This window comes from Talpa europaea (genome assembly GCF_964194135.1).
Source record: "Talpa europaea genome assembly, chromosome: 7".
NCBI lineage: Eukaryota > Metazoa > Chordata > Mammalia > Eulipotyphla > Talpidae > Talpa > Talpa europaea.
In genome coordinates, this window is record NC_140074.1 from 66058527 (window position 1) to 66084389 (window position 25863).

At 42.9% G+C, this 25863-nt stretch overlaps 1 protein-coding gene across 1 annotated transcript in view; it reads left to right on the forward strand.

Moving 5' to 3' along the window:
* PAPPA (pappalysin 1) overlaps positions 1-25863 on the forward strand; it is a gene marked incomplete at both ends in the record, with an annotated part of 230926 nt that overhangs the window by 58564 nt on the left and 146499 nt on the right. The window contains 3 exons of the mRNA XM_084237287.1: positions 3887-4079; positions 10957-11078; positions 20205-20703. Of these exons, the coding sequence (XP_084093413.1) occupies positions 3887-4079; positions 10957-11078; positions 20205-20703 (814 nt within the window). The remainder of the gene's footprint in view (positions 1-3886; positions 4080-10956; positions 11079-20204; positions 20704-25863) is intronic.

Consider the following 25863-nt stretch of genomic DNA (forward strand, 5'->3'; position numbering starts at 1 on the left):
TCTCTGGGAACTTCAATTCCTTCTTCATCGATGCCATGGAGGACAGTCACACCTCCCTTATTTGGTAGGTGGAGTCAGACAGGTAGCAGACTTAGAACTGTCCTCCATACCATAATTAGTGCACAATAAATGACAATTGGTAGGATTATGTGTTAACTATGTACGACATGAGCCCTATGCAAATTGTAAGACTTGCTATACATCTATAAGATGTATATCTGTTTATGGTAATGAGAATTATGGAAATTCACAAAATCATATCCATACATACATATTCATACACTAAACAATAATTGTATCATCTATAGGTAATTAGTTTAGGGTGATAATTTATGTCTTTGTAACATTTTACAACCTATTCCAAATGTTAAACAATGGAGAGCTGTTATTTTCATACTCATATATTGTTATTACTATTATTATCATTATCTCTAAAAGGCAGGGACTTTTACAATAGGCACTCAGTTATCCATGCACTAAGAGTGAGTTAGCCTGTTAAATGCTCTTATTAGCTATAGGAGGCATGCAGCATCCTTATTCCTCATTTTACAGTGGATGAAAATGAGGGTGTCAAGGTCACCATTCTGCCCCGGGGTCCATAGGGAGTGAGGCACTGAGTCTGTGCTCTGAAGCTTCGTGATCTGTGGCCTCCCAGCTACAGATCGAAATGTGTCCTTGAAAACAGTTCAGTTCACGAACTCGGGGCACTGTATCAACAGCGTGGGGACTGATCAGGATCCCTGAGTGCCGAAACCCCCAATATCCTTTCTGCTTAAGGACCAGATGGAGACAGAGAAAAAGGAATGGACTGGCTGGTCCTGGAGACCAGGATCAAGTGGCCACAATGTCAGGAGGGGTAGCATGTGGTGGCAGCCATCCAGGAGAGGCTGACGCTAGACATTAGCTAATTGAGACCAAGTCTTGTGATAAATGGGAGCCTTTTGCTGCCTCACCTAAGAATCTGATAATAATGCAGTCTCTAAGTGATGTCCCCTGACACTAGCATTTCCTGACTTCAGCTTTAAGTCAGGTATTTTCCTCTTCCCCTGCCAGGCTCTATCACCTATCAGCTTTTGCAAACTCTTTTTTACCACCAAACATGGAAAAGGCTTAAGTTTACATTATAAAAGGATAATGGGGGAAGGGTAGTCAAGGGGAGGAGGAGCAAACAAACTAGGGTATATTAGAGAACAAAATGCTGTTTATCTTCCCCATGCACCATGATAAATGCTGGGGGGTGCCTCCACTCCTGGATCCCCACAACTTTAGGTAGTAGGGTTCTTTTAAATATCTCCAATTTATACATAAAGGAACTGAGTTTTAAACTGACTCCCTTCTTCAGAAAAGGACTAACTAGTATTCTATTCTATTCCTGAGCCTTAATGTACACAGCCATTCCTCTACTAACAGTTGTATTATTTCTATTATATTTTTACTATTATAAATGATGATTAAGGAAACGTTCCTATACATATATTTTTTTCCATATATTTTCTCCATGATCTATCGATCATCCATTGAGTATCGATCTATCCATTGGATTTCTAAATATGATAATCCTAGGTCCAAGACAGTGGATCTTTTTCTATCTGTTTTTTCCCCTCACTTCCAGTTTTTCAACACTCCCACATGCACATACACACAGAAACACACACACACACACACACACAATTTCCGATCTTAAGATAGCACTTATTGAACACAGTTTATTTATCATGGTTCTTGGTGCTCCACTGCCCTTAACCTCAGCTGTATTCGACGATGAGCGTGCTTGTTATCATCAGCACCTCCACTTTACAGATGTGGAAACTGAAGCACCGAGGGTATGAAGTCTCTTGCCCATTTGACTCCAGACCCTTCATGCACTAGTCTAAGTGGACAGCCATGTGCCATTAGCTGTCATCCCTCCTCCTGCCTCTAACCTACTCAGTGCCTTTTACAAGACTTTAGGTCAAAGTGCAAGGTTCATAGTAACAAAGGCAGATGTATCCACATACTGGATGATCTGTCACTTCTCATACTGAAATGTTTGGACTCTATTCTCCAGGCAATGGTGAGCCATAGAATGGTTGGAACAGAAGGAGTTACATGATGCCATATAGGCTTGAGAGAGATTGACACCGTAGTCTCTTTTTCACAGTAGACACCAGCCTCTTCTGCTTCTTCCAGATGCATGAAAGACTTCCCCGGGGTGTTGGAAAAGAGACTGTCAATAATTACTAAGGGGATCAGAAGTAGCTTCCGTGTATAACCTCCTCACACCCCTGTCCCCTTTCTAAGCTGAATTCTCAAGGTCATGTCTAACTGCCCAGCACCTGCCCAATTGTATTTTGTTTATTTGATAAGGAGAAGTGAGTTTATGCTGCAGGATTCCCAGTGGTGGGTTTATTTTAAGATCTGGCAAGCCCTGTGCTCCTCTGTCTGGGGCCCAGCTGCAGAAACCCTGACCAGGCGGACACTCCTGGGAAGTGGTGTTTTTGGAAACCAAGCCAAAACAGTGCCCCTGGGGCAGCTGAATAAAGCTGTTGGAGAGAGAGATGGGAAGCAAGCTTCTTCCTTAGGAGGAAGGTCTTGGTTCACAGCCTATAAAAGACAGAGTAGAATTGAAGGTCATTAGATGTAAAGGCATTTAAGCGATTGTCTTCCAGCCCTTTGGACTCAGAATCCACTTCCGTTTATCAAGCACCTGCAGGCTACCTTATCAGTCCAAGGTCTCATCCATGTTCACCATGCGCACAAAGTCCTCTCATTGGCGAGAACCATGGCCTTGGTATCAGGAATGTCTAGGTTCACATTTCAGATCTGACCCTAACTCCTCTTGCCCTGTCTCAGTTTCTCCCTCTCTGAGAAGTGGAGAAAATCATTGTATTTATTCCAGAAATCGTGGGATTGTATTTATTCCAGAAATTGTTGGAGAGTTCAACATGTCCAAAGGGAAGTGGCCTGGGCCTGGCTCACACCAATCACCTAGTCATTGCCCATGGGCAATTCTGGGCAGCAGGTGCCATGGTGTCCAGTCCCAGCAGGACACTGAGTCTGGGTTTTTCTAGGTTTGCCTGACTAGGGCCTGTGCTCGCTGTCTCAGATGCCATGCTCTGGGGTCTTGTAGTTCCCTCACCTGAATCCCTCAACTTTCTCTCCCAGTCTTAGCCTGGTGGTCTAGTTGACTTCAATTATCTCCTTCCCAGGCCCCTTTGGGTCACCCTTCTTCCCCAACATGTGGTTGACCAGCTTCATGACAACCTTGGCTCCATCGACAAAATATCTTCCACTCTATAATTAGGCTGGTAGCTCCTTAGGAACAGGGAATTCAACGTTTCATCACTTCTCTACTCTTGGCACAGAGCACAGTGTTAGTAATAGATGCTCAATTGGTTTGTTTGAAAGTTAATATCGTGACATCTTGGAGAGCAGAATGAATAATACAAGTGGATGAAGTGAAAGAAGGATGAGTGAAAGAACAGGGAATGCATAAAAGAATAAGTGAGTGAATGAATGAATGAATGAGACATATGGAATGAGTGGTGAGGGAAGGAAGGAATAAGGGAATGTGTGACTTACTGACCAGTGACTTGGGGCCCCTGGAAAGCATCTCACCTTGCCCTTGTCCTTGGCCATGACCTCTGTGCTATTCCCTCTCTAGTCTCAGAAGTACTTTTTCAGTTCCATCCACCCGCCCCTTCCTGCTTCCCCCTCACCTGTCTCCAGAAGTGATGACTACACTAATTTGTTCACAGACCATTAACTCTTGAGCACTGGAAGAGGCCAGCTCTGAGTTGGCAAGGCCTGGCGTGCTGGCTCTCCAAGAGTGTCGGGAGACGTCATAATTCTCTCGCATGCCCGCCTGTGCAGCCCTGTTCTTATCTCTCCCCCTTCCCGCTTGCAGATGACGACTGTACAGACTCCTTCACGCCCAATCAAGTCGCCAGAATGCACTGTTACCTGGACCTGGTCTACCAGAGCTGGCAGCCTTCCAGGAAGCCGGCGCCTGTCGCCCTGGCCCCCCAGATAGTGGGCCACACGACTGACTCTGTGACGCTGGAGTGGTTCCCACCCATTGACGGCCACTTCTTTGAAAGGTGAGTGTGGCCTGTAAAGTGTTGATCCCTCTCTCTCTCTGCTGCCAAGAAGGAGAAAACTTGGAAGGGAAAGCCGCCTTGGAGAGGGATTATGCTGTGTTCTTTGTCCTTGGCTTGTGCAGCGGGTACCCCTGCCACTTAGCACAGTCACTGGTCTTTATGGTGTGTTGTTAATTTAGGGTTCAGTGAAAGAATAATGATAGGTAATAGAAATTAATGAGTAAGAATACATAGTTTAAGCACATGAATGTTTCACTTTATTTTATTATTAAATACCTGGAAACCTTGGAATACCTGGAAACCTGGGATCAAGACGTGGGTCTTGTCTCTGTGAGCTCAGGAGTTGAAATTGCTCTAGTTAATGGACACACACCTTCATGTGCAAACTACATATATAAATATATATTCAGATGTATATGTATACATTCTCATACATTGTACATTAATATGTGTGCATATTTGTAATGTATATAATTCAGTCTTTGTGCCTAGTGCTTCTTTGTAGTGCTGAAGGTAGAACTTTCAGGCCAGAGAATGAAAAACAGAGGCACAACATTTCTCTGTTCTGTTCCCCTTTCTGACGCTTACTAGCTCTATCACCTTGGCAAGTCACTTTCCCTCCCAAGTTGAGTCAGCCTCTTCCCCTGAAGGATGGATCTAGTGATATCTCAGTGGCCTCAAGGTGGAGACCTGAGTCAAAAGGTGTCTTGTGGTGCCTTCCAGCATTGAGATCTCCTGAGGGAGGAGCTCTGACTTTAAGGGGACTCAATTCCAAAGGGTCATGGAAATGGACTAAGAGGTTGACCTCTTTTTTGGTGCTTAGATATAATTTAGGACTCATATATTACCCTCCCCACGCCCTTCTTGCATATCTTACCTAATAGTGATGGCATGACAAAGACGATGGCGAAAACAATTACCAGCTAAGGATTCATTAATATGACCCTATTGTAGTTGCTACCTTTTATTAAGCACTCACTCTGTTGGATTCTGTACTGAATGGTATATATACAGAGTCTCATTTAATCTTTCCATTGAGTTCATCAAGAGGGAATTATCATCCTCATTTGCTCAGTAAGGACGGAATTGGAGCTGAAAGAGGTAGAGCGGTTTAACCAAGAACCCACAGAAGTGGTGGGGGCTAGGCTCGCTCCTAGCTTCAGGGTTTAGGGTCTTGTCTGGGGCTCACACGCTTTCACTAAGTCCTTCCAAAGCTCCAGTTATGATGGAGGTGTTACCCTCCACCCACCAAGGGTCACAAAAGTTACTGGGTAGCTCTCATTTATGGCTGTGAGTGTATATGCATGTAGTATAAAAAAAAAATATGAGATTATATGAGATTTTGGCATCATATAATCAGGCTCCAGTTTTCCCCACCACCATCAGTCCCCGCTCCGAGAGCCTTCATTTGTCAGCTGGTCGAATGTGATTGCAGGGAAGGAAAAGTACCCCTCCGCCCTCTGCAGAGACCCCTTTCCTCTGGCCCAGCCACCCTCACTGGGACCTCACAGCTGGTTTGGGAAACGTCATGTGACACTTCAGAGCAGGCTTTCCAACAGCCTGTAGATTTATTTATTTTTTCTGTGGCGATGAGAAGTATCAGACTTTTGGTCAAGCCTTGGCCTCAATTCTACTTAAAAATGGAAGTTTTGTAAATGAAGTTTCCTGTGTATGTATTTAATTTGTATTTCATAAAGCAGTTATTGTCCATTAAATAAATACCATCTGATTGTTGGAAAGCTATTGGAGGGTTAATTGTTGTGTAATGAGATATGTCTCTATTACATAGTGCCCTCAGCTTCAATCAATATGTTTTTAATAACCTATAGTCAGTTGGTGCTTGAGGCTCTTACAATAGCTATTCTGTTCAGTCTAAGATTTCATAACGGAGTTATCATATGTTAAATTAAAACTGACATTTCAGAAACATGTCTAATTAAGGTTAACAGCTATGTAGACCATAGTCTATGTCTAGAGGAAGTCAGTCCACAAGTTCAATAAATTGTTGTAAAGAAATGGAACTATTTATATCACTCTCCCATACACAGAGTTTACACTCATGGAAAGTGGCTTCATACAAAGTGCACAAGCTTTGATGTCAGGTTGTCTGTGTTCCAGTCTCAGCTTCTCCACCCCTAATCTGTGGGACCTCTGGTGAGACAGCCGCCTCACCTCTCTGATCTTCTCTGACCCTCTGAGTCTTCTTCCATAAAAATGTGCTAATTATGCTCATGTCACCCAGGTTTTATGGGGAACTCAACAGGATGACATGCGGTATGCCTGGCACACACACTCAGTGTTCAAGAAATGTTAGCTCCCATCTTGTGCAGATTTCCAGAGCTGTTTAGCTACTTGAAAATTCTCTCTCCCTGCAAAACCTCTGGTGTTTTCCACTACATCCATCAATGCCAACCTCTCGCCCCTGGCCATCCTCATGTCCTCCTGCTGTTCCTCACATCTGTGGTCTAAGAGAATACAAGGGTTTTCCTTAAAAAAACATATTCAGATCCTCCCACAGCCTGTGTCCTCACACATGGGCAACTGAATAAATAATTCAAGGCCACCCCTGGCTTTTCTAGCTGCTTTATTATTATCTGCCTTGCAAACATGTGTTGACTGGATGGTTTTAGTTATCTGAACAATTGGATTTGATGCATTGGAAAGAGCACTGGACAGGGAATCCAGAGACTAGGGTCCAGTCTTGTGATCTCATTCATTCCCAATTCCTCTTCAGCTTATTTTCTGATCTGTAAGCCAAAGATAGTCCAGCCTTTCTTAACCAAAGTTCCTCTTGCAAATTTCAGAATGCTGAAAATGACTTGATTTACTATTTTCTCAGTTCTTACAAGGATGGCCCTTAACTGGCACCATTCTGGATGCATAGTAGAGAAATTATTATATATACTGGAGGCCTTACAGAAGCCCTATCTAACAGGACTTGCTGCATGAATGGATGATATATGTCGGCACTGCCCAATATGGTAGCCATTAACCAACTCTGACAATGGGACACTTAAAATGTGATGAATAGGACTGAGGAATTGGATTTTTTAAATTTATTTCATTTTAATTAATTTAAATTTAAATAATCTCATGTGGCTGGTGGCTGCCTTATTGGACAGCTCAGACTTGGAACTGTAAGCTATTACTCTCATGGAACCCGGTTTAGAAAGAGGATCCCTTGTGGTATTTGTATCCTGTGCATCTATGATTCCAAGTGTGTGTACATGTATGGGTGCATCTTTGTGTGTTTCTGTGACTGGGTATGTGTAGATACAGGTGTCCATAAACATCAAATAAATGTCAAGATATGAAATACATGCCCCTTTTTGAAAGTTTGTGTTAGAAACTTTGCTTTTCTGAAAGACCTGTATTAGTTCCTGTTTTTGCTTACTGAAAAAAATCCAAAGAGAGTTTTTACTCTTATGATAAAAAGCAAAAAGTGAAATAGAATTCAGCATTTATTTTGCAGCACCCTGAACAGCAAGAGTGGCAGCTCCGTGCTCTTTCTCTGGGATCTACCTTGTGCAAGCTATGTATTAATCATGTCATTCCAGCTTTTACTGTGTTAGTGTTATTGTAGATTTGGTATATTATCTGGTGTGATTTGGTAGGTCATTTTTGCATCTGGGGATCCTAAAAATTGTTCCATCTAAATAAGTGGTAATTGTTTCTTTGTTTTACACTATTTTGGCTTATCAAACGTTACATAGGAATGTTCTACTTTCAGTAGCAGGGGAAACTGTATTCCTGGATGCATAGATACTAATTTCAACAAAGCCTGTACTGAGACTGACTTTCTGCACTATGGCATGGGGTGATTACTTTGTGCTTATGAACCTCAGTTTCCTAATCTATGAAAGAGGAATATCATCTACCATACACAGAATCATACCATTGCTTTATAATTGCTGATTTTGCTTTTATTCTTGCCTTCCTTTCACCAATCCATTCTACATTTAGCATTCAGACTGATATTTTAAAAATGTGAATCAGATCATGTCCCTCCATAACTTATACCTCCCCAGTAATTTCCCATTAGTTTTATATATAATCACAGGACCTCCCAAGATCTGGCCCTTGCCTACATGCCCAACTGCCTCTATTAAGACTCTTTCCTTCATTTGTGATCCCATCAGGATCACTTCAGGAACCCTATCGACCAAAAACTTTTATCACTGCTTAGGCCCTTTAGAATTCTTGAAACTGTGTCTGAAATGTTTTACATCCAATCTTTGTGTCATCCTTCCAATCTCAATATAAATACATGGCATTCCCTTAATCAGATCTTCCATGACTATTCCAATCTTACGGAGATCAGAGTTACTCTTTCCCCCATTCTCTCCTGTTTCCCCTCCTTACTTTCCTTCTAGAACCTACTGCATCTGTAATTTTATATATTTAGCTATCTGTTTTTGAACTATTGCCTCCACTGGACTGCAGGCTCTGAGAGCGCAGGTACCATCACTAATTTACTCACCCTAGATAGCCAATATGCACTTGGACACTAATAATCGAAGACTGTTCCATGACTATCCACTGAACTTATAGGTGAGACCATGAACAAATATGTGACTCAACGGTAGAACATGAAGTAATGCACTCTGTGGAGCTCTCTGCAAAGAAGGCACATTTACTGTTAGATGAATAATGTTAAATTATTTATTATAAACCAAGGATATATCAAGAATGCAATGAAGGGTAGGTGACTCTGTGCATCATCCAAAACAAAACAGCTAAAGAAATAGAAAGAAAGACTCAATGATCATTAAGGTCAGTGTAGCTCCTAATTCTGTCTCAGGTAATCTTATTGTCATCATTAAGCCAGTCATGTGACTCAGAGCTGCTATGCAAGGACTGTGGTCATCGAAATGGAATTCTGCCCTCCAGAGTGGTGCTATGGAAATCTTTCTCTTGCCACTCCTTGATGCCTGTCTATAAGAGTATTTGTATAATTATTTTTATTGCTATCACAGGGCATTACCTATGTATTCAAAATATACAGAAAATTCAAAAGATCAGAAAGAATAGGAAGGGGGTTCATCTTAAGTTCCATCATCCAGTACTTACCACCAATAATATTTTTGTCATATTAAAGTTATTAGAACAGCATTGAGATGCTGTCATAGATTGAGTTTTTTTTTTTTTTTTTTATAGAGGCATGCTTTTATTTATTTGTTTGCTGGTTTGTTTGTTTGTTTTGTTTATACATGCACTGGGTACAGTCAGAAGCGCGGGAGGGTGAGAGAATTCACCAGAGCCAGAGCGGGGAGCAGAGCAGGCAGAAGGACCGAAGTACACTGCTGAGGGGAGCAGCGGGCGGCAGGAGAGGTCTGCGCGCCATGTGGGACCCTCCTCTGGTGGCCGGGGAGCAGCCGGGGATCGAACCGGCGCCGCAGAGGCCGCGCGCAGTTTCGCAACCCAGCGCTCAACCGCTGCGCCACCGGGGAGGCCCATATAGATTGAGTTTTGATATGAGTTTTTCACTTAACTTTCTAGCATACATTTTCCATGAAATTTCATAATTCTTATATTTTGTAGTAACTGCTTACTATTCCATTGAATAGGTCAACCTTAGACTATTTAATCATTTTTTCCAATCACTGTGTATTAATGTGCTTGCGAATTGTCTGCCTTTATGTGATTTCATATTTACAGTGAAAAAGCTGAAGATGCAAAATCTGCAGTTTGAGGATCTAGACTAGATTAGTCATGAGCCCTAGCCACATGTCTGGTATTTATTCATCCATGTGTTGGATGTGCGTGTGTTGACCACTATATAAGCAGATAAGTAGGCACATGGCCTAGTTTAGATCTAGGCTTGGGAATGAGCTCCCTTTCAGCTGTGTGGAGAGGAGGAGATGATGCTCACATGCAGTCTTCCTTACCATGAGCCTAGGAGCTGCAGAGATTTCCTGGGAAGGGAATGTTCCAAGGCTTGAGGCAGGACTCATCCATGTATCCTTCTATAGTCAAAGGACAGAGATTCTCTTAGGGAGATGAAAGAGGCATTGGCAGAAACCTTGCCTTTTGAGAAATAATGGGTTAGACTTGGCTACGTCTTGACATCTTCCCTTTCCACTCTCTGTGCAGAGGTGACTCAGTTTGCAGTTTCGGTCCATCATAGCATAGGAGGCTCACCCCAACCTCTTCCCCACAATTACCTCCTAAATGGATGCAGTGCCTGGCAAGATGCCAAGCAAGATCTGGAGGCTGTTGTGGCCAACGGGAGATTGCATCCAGAACACAAGACAATAGATGGTAGGGAAAGCCACCACAGTCTTCCACTTCCGGGACCGATCTCTTTGAGGGATTGGCTCATTCCTTGGAAAGCTGCTAAAATGAAGTAGATGACATGGCGAGGAAACTGCTTTTGACTGTCAAATCAAGGGCTGACTCCATCCATCTGTAAAATATAAGGGCTGCAAAGTACTTTAGGCATCTACCTGCTCATTTTCAGCTGGAGGACCTGAGCCGTGTCTTCTTCCTATTCAATACCTATGACACGGGATGGAGCCTAATAAATATTGTTCAAAGAATAAAACTTGAGGTCAGATCGGGCAGATTTTCTCACAACCATGTATGAAAGTCTCAGTGGATGTAGAAATTAAGATCCACGCAGGTAGTTAGTTGTTAGCCTGTTAATTCTGTGCTGCTTGAAATTTAAAGTGTATCTGCCATCATAACAGAAGATCATTGCTGGACAGTGGGGAGGAGCTTCATCTACAGTCCTAGTCTGGAAGCTTTAGCACAGATAGGAAGGAGATAACATGGAATTATTGTGTCTTCTGCCCTGTTGCCTTTGGCCTACTAGAGTCAGGGACTCATTCAACCTTTCCTAAGTCGGTGCATTTTCCCTATTTCCTTGGCCTCCTAGAGAATTGGGATCAGCATGTGACCTCTGCCTGGAAGGGAGAATCCTGGTGCAGTATGCCTTCAATGCCTCCTCCCCAATGCCCTGCGGCCCATCAGGACACTGGAGTCCTCGGGAAGCTGAAGGTAAGCCAGCTTGCAGAGTCATTTACAGGTTGGGTGTGCAAAGAATAACACTTTCCATGAAGATAAAGTATGATTCCTGTGGTCTTCTCCACAGCCCATCTCATTCAGATGTAAGACTTCCCTGCAAGACCAATATAGATATTTTTACTTTTTTTTTTTCCCTACCTTTATGGAGCTGTAACTGACATACAACATTGCATGTGTTTCAGGTAGACAACAGTATGATTTGATGTGCATACAAATTGCAAAGTGGTCATCACAATATGGTTAATCAATACATCCATCGCCTCACATAACCATCTTTCTTCTTTTTTAAAGATTTGTTTATTTATTCATACAAGAACTGGGGTATAGACCAGAGGTGTGGGGGTGAGAGGATTCACCAGAGACAGAGTGGGGAGCAGAACAGGCCAATTGAGTGAAATACACTGCTGAGGGGAGCAGTGGGCGAGTCAGGAGAGGTCTGCTGCGCCATGTGGATTGCTCCCTGGCTGGGGATCGAAGTGCTGCAGTGGCTGCAGATAGCTTCTGTCTTAACTCCTTGTGCCACCAGGGAGGCCCCATCTTTTTTTTTTTTTTTAAAGAACATTTAACATTTCCTTCTCTTAGCAACATTCTAGTATTCAGTACAGCTTTATTCATTGTAGTTACCATGCTATAACTTAGAATTCCAGAAATTATTCATCTTATAATTGCAAGATTTGGCCAATATCAAGGCCAGTACTCATGCATTCATTCATTCAGTACACGTCTTTTGAACTTATGTACAGTCCTGTGAGTGTCATCCCTCTTCACATATATGAGGAAACAAAGGACAGAGACATTAAGTAAGTGCCGAAGGCCACACACCTGATATAGACTGTCTGTGTGTGCATGTTTATATGTGCTGGCAGACCCTGAGAGCCTCTGGGTATAAGCAAGGTCATCCTGGAATCAATACACATCTTTGGGGCTTCAAAGCATCAGTGGCCTTTGATTCTTCTTCAGTTATTTCTGGGAATCCCCGGGGCATGCTTGTTTGTGTCACACTGTTCCTCTCTGTTTCTGCCACATGACCCCCTTCTGGGGATCTATCACTCTATAAGACACTTGAGGGAAGCACCCCTTGAATGACACTGTGGTAGGTAACACCATGACCAGATTCTTCCCTGCTCTGGGGTCTTCCATGTCTCTTCCAAAGGGCCAGTGATCTCTGTGCTCCATTTTACAGCAGCAGCCACGCCAGACCCACACACTTGACTCCAGCAGGGCTGCTTGGATGTGGAGAATTTCGTGGAAAATTGCCTGTTAGGTTTCCTTCTGTTCTCGGTGTCTCTCTCTCTCTCTCTCTTGCTCTCTCTCTCTCTCTCTCTCTCTCTCTCTCTCTCTCTCTCTCTCGTGCTCAGATCTAGTCCCTGAAACCAGGCTCAGAGAGACCCCTTCTCTCTCCCCATCCCTTGCCTTCAGACTAACAACTAGAACAGTCGCCCCATGCCTCTTGTTCCTGCGCAGGTCAGAACCTGCTGTCTGTTCCTGGGTGGGGACGCCGGTCCATCACAGGGGACAGAATCCGAGTCCTCATTGAGCCTCAGTGAGACCTCCTCCATTATTCTCTATATTTTTAGAAAGAGGTCGAGAAGAAAAAGCCAGAGATAGAATAAAGCAAGGGAGAGGGGTCAGAGAGGAGACTGAAGGAGAAACATGACAGCCCTGTACTTTGCTATCTTCAAAAGTAGCTTAAAATAAAAATGCAGTCCAACCAGGCAACTCTAAACAAATCCATCTGGAATGTAAAGCAGAGGGATGCCAGGAGGAGCCCTCCACTCAGCCAGCAGAATCACACACTGTCAGACTCGGAAGGGACGCCTGGGGTCAGCCAGCCTGTTCCCACCCAGGCCGGACACCCCTCTGGGCCTTCCCTCGCCGATGTTCTCCTACCCCAGTTGTAGAGTTCCCTGGCTTTCCTCTGCTGGCTCCGTTTCTAGCAATTTCTTCCTGAAATCTACAATCAAGACTTTTCCACCCAAACTGAGCCCATGTTGGGTTCTCATAGAAGGTGTGTCTGTCCCCTTTGAGAACACTTCACGTGCTGGTGAGAGTGATACCTACCACAGAAGCTGGGTGCAGGTGCCACACTGGCACAGCTGAGCTGTGCATCTGATAGGGGTGTCAGATAAGTAAACAGGTAGTTACCACTCAGTGTGAGGAAGCCCACCCTGCTAGAAGGGCAGCGGCCTGGCTTGGCAGCCAGAAGGACACTTCACCCAGAACTGAGACTCAGACTTCCTGGGAAATGTCAAGGTCAAACCAGCCTGCCAGGTGCATTTGAAAATGTGAAAGGAGTTTGGCACTTTTAGAGTAGTGGTTTTCTCTGCATGACCCGGAGGCTTATGGGGTTCCTGGACAGTTTTTTTGGGTGACCTCAAAATCCAAAATTGCTTTCCCAGTTAGTACTCATACAGGGCTTACCTTTTTCACTCCCATTCTCTCCCGAGAGTACATGGGAGCTTTTCAGTGGCTACCTGGAAGGTGATGCGGTTACTGCTGTGGTAGCTAATGGAACACGTGATCTTGTGTTTTCAAGTTTCTCAATTTTAATTTATGGTGCAGTAACTACTAAGGGATGTAACACATAAACACAAGCTCCCCGGTCATGCTGTCAGAGTTTAAATGGGATTGAAGCATGAAGAGCAAGGTGGGGAGTGGGGGAGAAGTAGGACCGGTCAAGATATATAGCAACCAGATGAGGATGGGTTTGGATTTACAGCGAGGCCAGTGAGGCCTTATTTGGAGAGTCATGCATCTTATTAGAAAGATTGCTTAGGTTGCTCCGTGGCAACCAGGCTGGGGAAGGAGTAGGCTAGAGGAAAGGAAACAGCAAAGTGACTTGTAGGAACCAGAGAAGGAGGGGTGGCAGCCTGGTGAGGTCAGTGCCAGTGATATTGGAAAGAAGTCACAGAATTGCAAGATATTGAAAAGTAGTATCAGCCACATTCTCCCCCTGAGACTTCTCTGGCCAACATCATCTTGGTTTGTTCTACCATTGTGTGAATGAAATAATTTCCAGATATCTCCCCACACCTCCATCCAACCCAAATGTCAATCAGTTAAGTCTGTTCCTGGTTTGTCTGTCCCTGACCCTCCTCAAGCGTGATCTGCAGTAGGGAGCTCAACCAGAAGCGTGAGCCCCCGAGTTCCCCAAGCTGACTCAGGCCTCCGTGGAAACCCAGCAACCCCGGGTTTTCCTTCAGGATATGTAAATTTAGTACACACAGGCCAGGAAAAGACACTGTTCTTTTTTTAGAGCATCCTATTACAGGCTCTGTGATCCGTTTGGCTCAGACCCTTTTAATATCCTTGAAGAAATAAACTTTTCCATGAGCCAAACTCTGCAATTTATTTCTCAACTCATTTTCATCCTATTTATCTTTGCGTGTTTAAGTTTTTGGACTTCCCAAACTAACATAAAACTCCCAAATCCATGAGCGATGCCAGACATATCTTTGGGGTCGGGGAAAGAGCCAGGGGCTGGGGGTAGTGGGGGGGGTGAAGAAGACTTGTCCTTGGTCCAGCCTGGCCATCCCCGTGCCCTTGGCCCCTGGGTGAGTCACTTCACTTCTCTGAAGATGTCGTCTTGTCTGCAGAGTGAGCATCCTGTCAGCTCTGATAGTCCATGGGCTATAGCTCCCTTATTTTAATGCCCTCTTAGCAAGATAGATGATTCTTCATTCAACAAATATTTATTGAATGCCCTCAATGTCCCATTTTAACTCCTGTCCATGAACTTTAGGTAAATTCTTGACTTTGGCCATAAAACGTGATTGTACCAAAAAAAGGAAGAAGCCCTGTTTTCCTATCCTTTTTAGCAAAAACTTTATTTCTTAGATGAACATTTCCTGATGAATTCAAAGCCGCGCTTTGTACGAATCCAGCAGTTAGATAGCTGGGATCCAAGTGCTTCAAATCCCAATTTAGATCACTTTCTACAAGCGTAAAATACACCAAGTGTCGAGTTTTCCAGGAGAGATGAACACATGGCGATGTTTTCATTTTTGCTTATTTGTGTCAGTCTTTCCCCGTTTTTCTGCCCAGAATATTTCAGGTGTGCTGAAGTATTCATCTGGAAGAAACTTGGCACCAAGTTTTTGTGACTGTATTTGTGTCAACAGCTGTGGTATATACATATAAATATGTATAATAGATGTCTATATAGATCTTCATAAATGTAAATTAAAATCAGCATAAGTATATATAAATATGTTTCACACACATATATGGCCCCATTTTGGGTGGACAGTTTATATAAACATGGAACTTTTTCTTTAGTTGCCAGATATACAAAAGGGTGTGTGTTAATAATGAAGCAACAGGACCTTTGTCCTTCCTTCCTGCCCTCCTTCCTTCTTTCCTTCCTCTTTACTTTTTTTCTTTTTTTTCCCCTTATCTCCTCTTCCTTCCCTTTCCCCATTGTCCCTCCTTTCTCTCTCCTTCTTTCCCTCCCCTTCTTCTTTCCTTACCTCCCCATCATACATCCAAAATTTCCCAGTGGTATCCATTGTCCCTCCTTAGGAGCTTTAATTTGTCCTCATCTCCTCTGATGGTCCCTTCATCCAGGCCACAGTTGTGTATTGTTTGCATTCTCCAGCGATCTCTTAACTGGTTCCATTACAATGGAAACTCCATGAGGGCAGAGACCAGGTCTGCAGAAACTGTTTCCCTGGGGGACTAACTTAGCACCAGACACAAATCAGGCACGCAGTAATTTTTCTTTGGGTGGATAGGTGGCCAAATGTATGGATGGTGTCTGCGTCTCTTAACAGGGTTGTTATTTTTTTTAAAGACACATTTCAGTTGTTTGCTTAAAACTCTTGTGTAGCTCCCCATCTCTGTTAGTATAAATTTAAATTTCTACACTTGATCTTAGCCAAAAGGCCGAGAAGCGATAAATTTAAATTTCTTATAGTGGCATACAAGAACCTTCTCAATATGGGTACTGCTTGCCTCATTCCTTGGCGCTCTCCCATTACAGTCAAAATCACAGTGATTTCAACTCACATTCTCTCTCAACTGCTCCCAGATACCTCTTTGCTTCAGATACCTCTTCCTCCCAAACATCTTCCTCTTCATTCCCCCTTCCTTTTCAGATCAGAGCTTATACATTTGCAAGCATCTATTAAATATCTCATCCCACTTGAGTTTTACAGCAGCCCTGTGGGGCAGGTATCATTACAGTAGGTGACACAATGAAAAGCTGTGTAGCTGATATTTTAGCCCAACTTTCATTGCTTCAAAGCCTGGCATGTTGCCTGGACCAACAGTATCACATAATATTCTACTCCCCACTAGGGAATTACTTAACCATCTGAGTCTCAGTTTCCTCTTCTGTGAAATGAGTTTCATAAGACCTGCGTCATAGACTTATTGCCAGGATGAAAAGAGCTGAGGCATGTAACATGTTTGGCCCGGTGCCCAACACAGAGAGGACGGTCGATTCGTGAAACCTGCTGTTATTAAAGGGGTTGCTGCTATAGGAACGGGTTGGACTCCATGAACCAGGGTGCTCTTTTTTGCTTGCCTCTGATACCAGACAAGCACAAGCTATGCTACGATTGCTATTCCTGTTTAACTTTCTTGAGCATAATGACCAGGCTCACCTTCCTGTCCTTTGGAAAGCATTTGGTCCCTCTGTTGATGTACAAGAAACCAGGGAGAAAGGATGAGCCAAACAGATTTGTCATCTTTTCTCTCCTGTGGCTTCCCACCACTGACAGTTGTTTTCTCCAAGGAAGAGGGGAGAAAGATGGCTCCATCCCTTGCCAATTCCAGGAAAAAGCCCACAGAGGGGTGGAATGTTCACCTGGCGCTCACCATAGCACAGCAGGCTCTGATATTCCATGGAGCATTAACTTCTTTTTTTTTTTTTTAATTCCATGTAAACAGGATAGAAGAGTCTTCCTTTAACAAATATTTTGAGTATCAACTATGTGCACTCTCTGTGGACTAGTCATTGTAGTAAGCAATAGCCATATGGCATGGAGTGAAAACAGCTACAAAATAGAGATGTGTTTATAATTGTTTTTACAGCAGTTTGATGACAATCAGGTGAATCTGGAGAATGTGCTTCAGTTATATGAAAATACATATGCTGTCATCATCAAAGCTTATTGAATGAATGCATGAATGAATGATATATAGCAACAACCCACAAAATCAAGAGAATCAGGAACTCATTAGGTGGGCGAATAAATAGGAAAGAAAGACTTCAGTCTGGGTAGGGAGTTTTATTGTGCCCTTGAATGAAACAACTGGTCACTTCTAGCCAATATTTGCTGCCAGTAGTGAATGAATCCAGCCAACGAAGGGTAGAGAGGGACTCAGAGTTATGTCCATCTCTCCTGTTCTGATGCACTATCTCTAAAATGCCATTGTGAATTTTCTTGTCTTGCTTCCCTTTCTTGTTTCTTCTCTTCCCTTACCCACTTGCGCTTGGTATCTTCTCCCTTCTTTCTTGGCTGGGCAAAGGCAAGGAGATCAGAGGCACTTAAAGCTTCCCTGGAATAGATTATCTATGTAAAATTACTTTCTAATTTTCAAATTGTGATGACTCCTGTTATTCTGTAACATTACCACAAAGCTTTTTCAGACAAAGATTGTTTTTTCCTTTTCTTTAGAGAGATCCAGCATCCCCAACCCCCACCAACCACTGATGCACAGAGGAAAAAAAAAAAAGAATGTGCTAATAGGACAATTTGAGATCCCCCATGCTACCCTTACTAGCTGATCTGTATCTCTTGCTAGACTCCCTTAAACAAATTAGAGTCAATCACCACATTGACTCCTGATTACTTTTCTCAGCCGTGCAAAAGAGAGGTCTCTGAGGGTCTAAGACTAATGATCTCAGTGGAGAAAAATTCAGAAGTCGTTGCAGGCTGAGATCAGTGGGGATGAGGCATAGTATCCCTGGGGAAAGAGTAGAAGAATCCCTTCTTCCTTCTCCCCCGCCCCTCACCCAGCCCTCCCCTTCCTGAGTCAGACTGGACAGAGCACAGAGAAGCTCAGTAGTGTGGAATGACCTCATGTGGAGAAGCAGAGGAGGAGGAGAGATAAAAGGACTCCAGGACTGTCTTCCAGCTCTGTCATTCATGGTTCTAGACAGTTTCCTCCCAGAATCCTCAGTCCAAGGGGCAGAAGCTCCTCTTTGCTGATGGCTTCTGGCTTATCTGTCATTCCAGGTGGGTTGTACCAAAGGCAGAACCGCAGGGATTTTAGCATAGAGGCTCCAGCATCCAATAATAATAATAAAGAATATGAACTTCTTCAGGATGTTACAAAATTGGGTTCTGATGCTGAGCATTATACTTCAAGCTGTGAGATTTTGGTCACTCCACATTTCTGACTCTTATTTCCCACTCCTCTTATTTTTTTTTAAATAATAAATTTTATTTTTATATTCCCCATACAATTGCAGCCCCCCCCATTCTGACCCCAATCCCTCCCCTCCCGCCCCCGCCCCCCAAAAAGTGTCTCTGGTTCATAGTTTTTTGTTGATTTTGATTTTCACTTTCTTATAGTTATTCATTTTCCTGGTCCCTTATTTAAGTTTTCTAGATTCCTGCTATGAGTGAGACCATCCGGTATTTTTCTTTTTCTTTTTGGCTTATTTCGCTGAGCATGATCCCTTCCAGCGCCATCCATGTTGCTGCAAATTGCATGTGTTTATCTTTTTTGAATGCTGAGTAATATTCCATGGTATATATGTACCACATCTTCTTGATCCAGTCATCTATTTTTGGGCATTTGGGTTGTTTCCAAAGCTTAGCTATTGTAAATAGTGCTGCTATAAACATAGGGGTGCAGGTGTTCTTTGGAATGGATGTTTCTGTGTCCTTTGGGTAAAGACCTAGGAGTGGAATTGCTGGATCATATGGAAAGCTCTATGTTTAGTAGGTCCAGAAATCTCCACACAGCTCTCCATAGTGGTTGGACCAGTTTGCACTCCCACCAGCAGTGCAGAAGAGTTCCTTTTTCTCCACACCCTCGCCAACATTTGTTGTTGCTAGTTTTTTTTAATATGTGCCATTCTCACTGGTGTAAGATGGTATCTCATGGTAGTTTTGATTTGCATTTCCCTGATGACAAGTGATGCTGAACATTTTTTCATATGCCTGTTGGCCATTTGCATTTCCTCTTCAGAGAAGTTTCTTTTTAGCTCTTCTGCCCATTTTTTGACTGGGTTATTTTCTTTGTTGTTGCTGAGCCTCATCAGCTCTTTGCAGATTTTTGTCATCAGTCCTTTATCATTAGTGTTGGGTGCAAAAATGTTCTCCCAGTTGGTGGGGTTTCTCTTTGTTTTTGTTATTGTCTCTTTTGCTGTGCAGAAGCTCTTTAATTTGATGTAGTCACAGCTGTTTATCTTTGCCTTCACTATCACTGCTTTGGGTGATGTGTCTGTAAAGATGTCTTTGATGTGCAAATCACGTAGTGTTTCGCCTATATTTCCTTCTATATATTTGGTTTCAGGTCTTATGTCTAGTTCTTTAATCCATTTTGAGTTGATATTTGTGTATGGCATACAGACCAATGGAATCGAATAGAAAATCTAGAAATAAACCCACAGATTTATGGTCAACTAATCTTTGACAAAGGAGCAAAGACTATGCATTGGAGCAAAGAAAGTTTGTTCAATAAATGGTGCTGGGAAAACTGGGTCGCTACATGCAAAAGAATGAAGCTTGACCACTACCTCACACCATTCCCACTCCTCTTAAATGAGTCCTTGCAAGAATAAAATAAGTTCATGGGACACACTGGGTCTTTAGCAAATGTGTGTCCCTTCTTTTTTTCCATCTGGGGCAAAAGCTACAAGTGGAATATGAAGAAGGCTGGTTTGGGAATCAACTTGATAGTAAGACATATGAGTGTAGTTTTGACTGAGTGTATGATGATTGTTCAAATACCTATATTGCAGAGGTGAGGAGGAGCTGGGCTCTATGCATACAGTAAACTTACCAAGACACAGAATCTTCCCTCTCTTTCCCCCCTCTGTCAGCTTTCTAGTCATGTCAAATGCTCATTAGGTCTGCAGGAAACTCTGAGAACCAAACTGAAGTTCTAGCAAGAACTCATACCCTCATCTCTTCTTCTTAGGTCATCCAGATGTTGAACAGCCCTGTAAGTCCAGTGTCCGTACCTGGAGCCCAAATTCAGCTGTCAACCCCCACACAGTTCCTCCAGCCTGTCCTGAGCCACAAGGCTGCTACCTTGAACTGGAATTCCGCTATCCCTTGGTCCCTGAGTCTTTGACCATCTGGGTGACCTTTGTCTCCACTGACTGGGACTCCAGTGGGGCTGTCAATGACATCAAACTGTTGACCGTCAGTGGGAAGAACATCTCCCTTGGCCCTCAGAATGTCTTCTGTGATGTTCCACTGACCATCAAACTTCGGGATGTGGGTGAGGAAGTGTATGGCATCCAGATCTACACATTGGATGAGCACCTGGAAATCGATGCTGCCATGTTGACCTCTATTGCAGATAGCCCACTCTGCCTAGAGTGTAAGCCCCTGCAATACAAGGTGGTCCGGGACCCTCCTCTCCAAGTGGATGTGGCCTCCATCCTACACCTCAACAGAAGATTCATGGACACGTAAGTGCACTTTTTGAATAGGCAGATGTAAAGGAAGTCAGAGAGGTTGGACTGGAAGTTGGCTCATTATAGTCAGACACACTTCTAGAGTCTAGGAACCTAGTATCGGGTGTAGAATTGTCTAAACAAGGCAGAGTTGCTCTGGTGGTAAGAGCAATAGGCAAGGAACCAGGATTTCTGAATTTTCAAGAGAGCTTTAACGTGTGACACTAAGCCTCCTTGATCTGTCTGCAGCTTAGTTTTCCCAACAGTAACATGAAGAAGGTTGAATGAGAGTCATGATGGGAAAGTTATTACTAATAAAAATGGAAAAGCTAAGGTTTACTAATGATTTTTTCAAGTAAGTTGAAGAAGATACATGTATTCTGATTGTTTTATCAATGGGTGATAAGGGGAGAATTTATAGCAGGTTGCCTAGGAGTTCGGCAAGTCCCTAGTAATTACATAAGAATGTTGCTGAAACATGAAAGTAATAGCCATGGTCCTTATTTTCTTTTGTGAAATGGGACAGAGATTCAAACCATTTGATCATTAAGAATCCTGGTAGCTCTATAAGGATAATTCAGTAATTCATTTTGGATACTCGCTGCTTTCCTGGAAAATATACTTATCCTTAATATTCACCTTTCAAGCCACCTCTGCATCAACCCTTCTTCAGATATCCTCAGGGTTTATCTATGATGAGAGAGATCACATTTTTTTTTAAGATTTATTTATTTATTTTCTAAGTAGAGGCATTTTTTATTTATTTATTTATTTGTTTGTTTGTTTTTGTTTATACATGCACTGGGTACAGTCAGAAGCACTGGAGGGTGAGAGAATTCACCAGAGCCAGAGCAGGGAGCAGAACAGGTAGAAGGACCGAAGTACACTGCTGAGGGGAGCAGCGGGCGGCAGGAGAGGTCTGCGAGCCATGCGGGACCCTCCTCCGGTGGCCGGGGAGCAGCCGGGGATCGAACCGGCGCTGCAGAGGCTGCGGGCAGCTTCGCAACCCAGCGCTCAACCGCTGCGCCACCGGGGAAGCCCTTATTTATTTATTTATACAAGCACTGGGTACAGTCAGAAGTGTGGGAGGGTGAGAGAATTCACGAGAGCCAGAGCAGGGAGCAGAACAGGCAGACTGATGAAGTACACTTCTGAGGGGAGCGGCAGGCATGGCAGGAGAGGTCTGTGCGCCATGTGGGACCCTCACTGGCGCCCAGGGATCAAACCGGCGCTGCAGAGGCTGCGGGCAGCTTCACAGCCCAGCGCTCAACCGCTGTGCCGCCAGGGAGGCCCGAGAGAGACCACCTTATAATAATGTCCTTAAGTGCTCTTTCTACATGCCAGGCAATGGACTAAGATCTTCACATCTTTTACTCATTTCATTTTCATTTCTTATTTCACAAGGAAGGAAACTGCAGCTGAGAGGTCCAAAGTTATGTGTCGAAGATCACACAGTAGGAAGTGGTGAGATTAGGACTGGAATTGTGTCCAGTTCCTCAGCCAGTGCACTTAGCCAGTGTTCAATTAAAGATATGGTTTCAACTTCTGCTTTAACAGGTGTAAGGACCTGAGACATCTAATGTGGATACCAGGAATCTGTGAAGCCAGACACTAAACATTTGTTGAACATATACTATGTGCATGGGACATAGGAACGGGACACTTTGAATACTGGGAAGAATAATAGCTCAGGAGTGAGATGCCTTGTGTCCAACCTCAGCCAGTCCAATATTAATATTAGATAAATCAATAGAGCTCTCTGAATCTCAAATTTCTACTTGTGTGATGAAGATGTTGAACTTAATGGTTTCTAATGAGCCTTTGGTGGTTCTTTCTATTTTTCTAAGATAGTATAAGTCACAATCTCATCCCTGTCAACTTAAAAATATTTACTAAGCCAATCATTAATAAAAACCAAATTCTGGAGGAAACATTTAATCTTTTTAAGAGATAGAATCACTTTCAAACACTTTACCAGGACTTCCTTTTACATGCCAGCAATTCATGTATACATCACAACCAAAACGTTTCCCATTTATTGACTTAAAGATGAAGAACATCTGTTAAAGAACTCAGAGGGCACCCTTAGTTTGTGTTGGAGAATGTACTTAAAATTTAAAGGATCGTCTTGCCTTTAAAAATATTCCATCTCTTCCATCTCCTCACTTATCTTGAATGGCAAAGTTCTATAAATATGCATCCACTTAAAATTTCCTTATAAAACAATGGAGAGAAGAAATATTTAAAACCTCAGTTGGAACACAGCTTGCTTTCTTTTCTTTTTCATTTTCTGCCTTCAGTTATGAACCTGTGAAAACTGAAATGGGTTAATAAGTGTGCAATGGTGAAAACTAAACTGAAGAACTAAGCGCACTCTGAGTTCTATTCTCAGCTACCTCACATACTTGCTCGATGATCTTAGGCTAGTCACTTACCCTTTCTGATCATCAGAAGCTTCAAATTTACAAGGAGAAAGTTGCAGTAGATAAGTGGTTCCCAAACTCATTTGCACATTATGGAAGCTTGGGGCATTTTAAAATCACCTGCATCTTACTGGCATCCCCTCCCCCTCACCCCCACCTGAGGGGGTGGATTAGAAGATGCAGCCAAGTTTAAGAACTTCTGCCTTAAATCAGGTTCTTGACTTGTACCCCTGAAAAGCATCATCAACATGACCTCAGTCCTTTGAAAGGCCAGGTTCTAAGGCCCCTCCCAGCTGAGTGAATCAGAAAGTGAGACCAGGGTCCCCCCAGGTGACTCTGATGCCAGTTAAAATATAATCGCCACTGTTCTAAGTGATAGCCAAGACCCAGCAATCTCCAAGGTCTCTTTCATTCATTCAACTAATCCTTTGATTGACAGGTAGGTATTGAGAACATTCTATGTGCCAGAGTTTGCCCTGGGAGCTAGAGACTATAGAGATGACTCAGGCCTGGCCACTTTCCTATAGACACTCGCTCTTTATTATTAGTTTTGAATTCAGTCATTTTTGTTGAGGTAATGTTGGTTTACAACATTGTGTATATATTTTTAATTTTTTTAAGATTTATTTATGCATACAAGAACTGGGGTGTAGACCAGAGGTGTAGGGGATGAGAGGATTCACCAGAGAAGGTGGGGAGCAGAACAGGCATACTTACTGAAATACACTGTTGAGGGGAGCAGCGGGCGAGACAGGAGAGGTCTGCTGCACCATGTGGGTAGCTCCCTGGCCAGTGGGGTATCAAACTTGTGCTGCAGTGGCTGGTGATAGCTCGATAGCTGTCTTTAACCCCTGCGCCACCAGGGAGGCCCCGTTGTGTATATTTTAGGGATTTAAGTTCACAACTCTTCAGGTGTATGTTCCTAAACTACACCTGCTACCAAAGCACTCGTAATCCTCTACAGTAGCCTATCAGGCCCCCTCCTCCATCTGTTCCCAACCTCCATCCTCCCGGTCCGGTAGCCTCATTTCTGCAATCCAATTTTAAGGGTTTATTTTGTTTTAGTTTTTTTTTTTTTCTGTTCCTTTGCCTTATTTCTTTATAATCCACATATGAAGAAAATCATTCACTATTTGTCTTGTCTCCATCCATGTTGTCACAAGTGGCAATATTTCATCTTTTTTTTTTCTTAATAGCTGAGCACTCTTGCATTATATAAGTAGACCACATCATCTCTAGCTACTCCTCTTGTCATTGGACATGTAGGTTGTTTCCAAAGATTGGCTACTGTAAATGGTGCTGTGATGGACAGAGGAGGCATTCATCTCTTTGAATTCATGTTTTTGCATTTTTCAAATGCAAAATACAAAAGGAACTGGGTTGCCGGATACATTAGATCTATTTTTAATGTTTTGGGCACTCACACTTAGTATGAAGACCGTAACTATTTGGTAAAATGCCAAGTCATGTGAATTTGTTTCTAAAACCACCACTATTGGGGTCCATGCTTTGTGATCATTTGTCTTTCCATTTACTCAACATGTATCTCTTTAGTTCTGACTATGTGACAGCACAAATGCTAGACTGAAGTCTTCACTGGCCTTCCTCTCTGTCTCTCTTGAGTCCCAAAGAATTTATTGGCGACCGGGACTGGATTGGACTATGCTTCTGACCTGAATGTTCTCAGAGACTCTGAAAAAAGTCAAACATCATTCCAAGAAAACTTACGATTTCAACTTCTTTATCTCTCGGTGATTTGAGTTCTGAACTCCAACACAAATACCTCTTTGTGTGTGTGTGTGTATGTGTGTTTTTGCTGCTTTCACATTTTTTCCATATCAAATAAATTGGCTCTTATACAAGTTCTATATAAAGACTGTTGTGGAGAAAAGGAGAGGGGAAAAAATGCTTTTTTTCCTTCCCTGACTCAACCCATTACATGATGCCCTTTGACCTTTGTCTTCATTTTTTTCTCTCAGCAAAAATATTTATTCTTTCTGCTATCTATACTGGAGATAGTTTCCCAAGGTATGACATTGATGAAGGGAGAAACCTTTATCCTTACCCAATGGAAGTTTCTCATAGACTGATTACTTTCGACCCGGACAGGGAAGAAATGTGGAACATCTCCCTTAAGGGGAAACCTCTCCTCCCCACTGAATGAGAACTGACCTTAGTAGAGGAAAGTGGTATCAGTACGGATACTGCTACTAACTCACCGAGTGCACAAAGCCACCCTGGGCCACCCACTTGGCTTCAGTTTCCGTATCTCTGAAATGAGGGGATGACAGGTTAAATTCTTCTCTGTTGATAGGCCTCGCTCTAGGGTGATAGGTGACTCATTCAGCTTTTATATAATACGGTAATATATTTATTATATAAGAATAATATTATATAATATTATATTCTATTCAGCTTTTATATTTTTATAGTAAAAGGGATTCAGTTGAAATTACCAATAAGCATCATAATTCAAGGGGACCTCACTGAAGCTTGATGCTCTATTGCAATGTGTAGTATGTGGACAATAGCGACAGCCACAGCCCTCTACTGAATATTTTCTCTGCTTCAAGTGCCTTACTTATGAAGCAGGTGAAACTTTTAGAAAAAACTGAAACTCGGAGAAGTGACTTATCCAAACTAGTACAACTGGTAATGGCAGAGCCAGTTTTAAAACCCAGGTCTAATCCCAAATTTCACCTTCCTAACCACAAAACCACACTTCCTCTTGCTGCAACAATGCAAAGGCAGA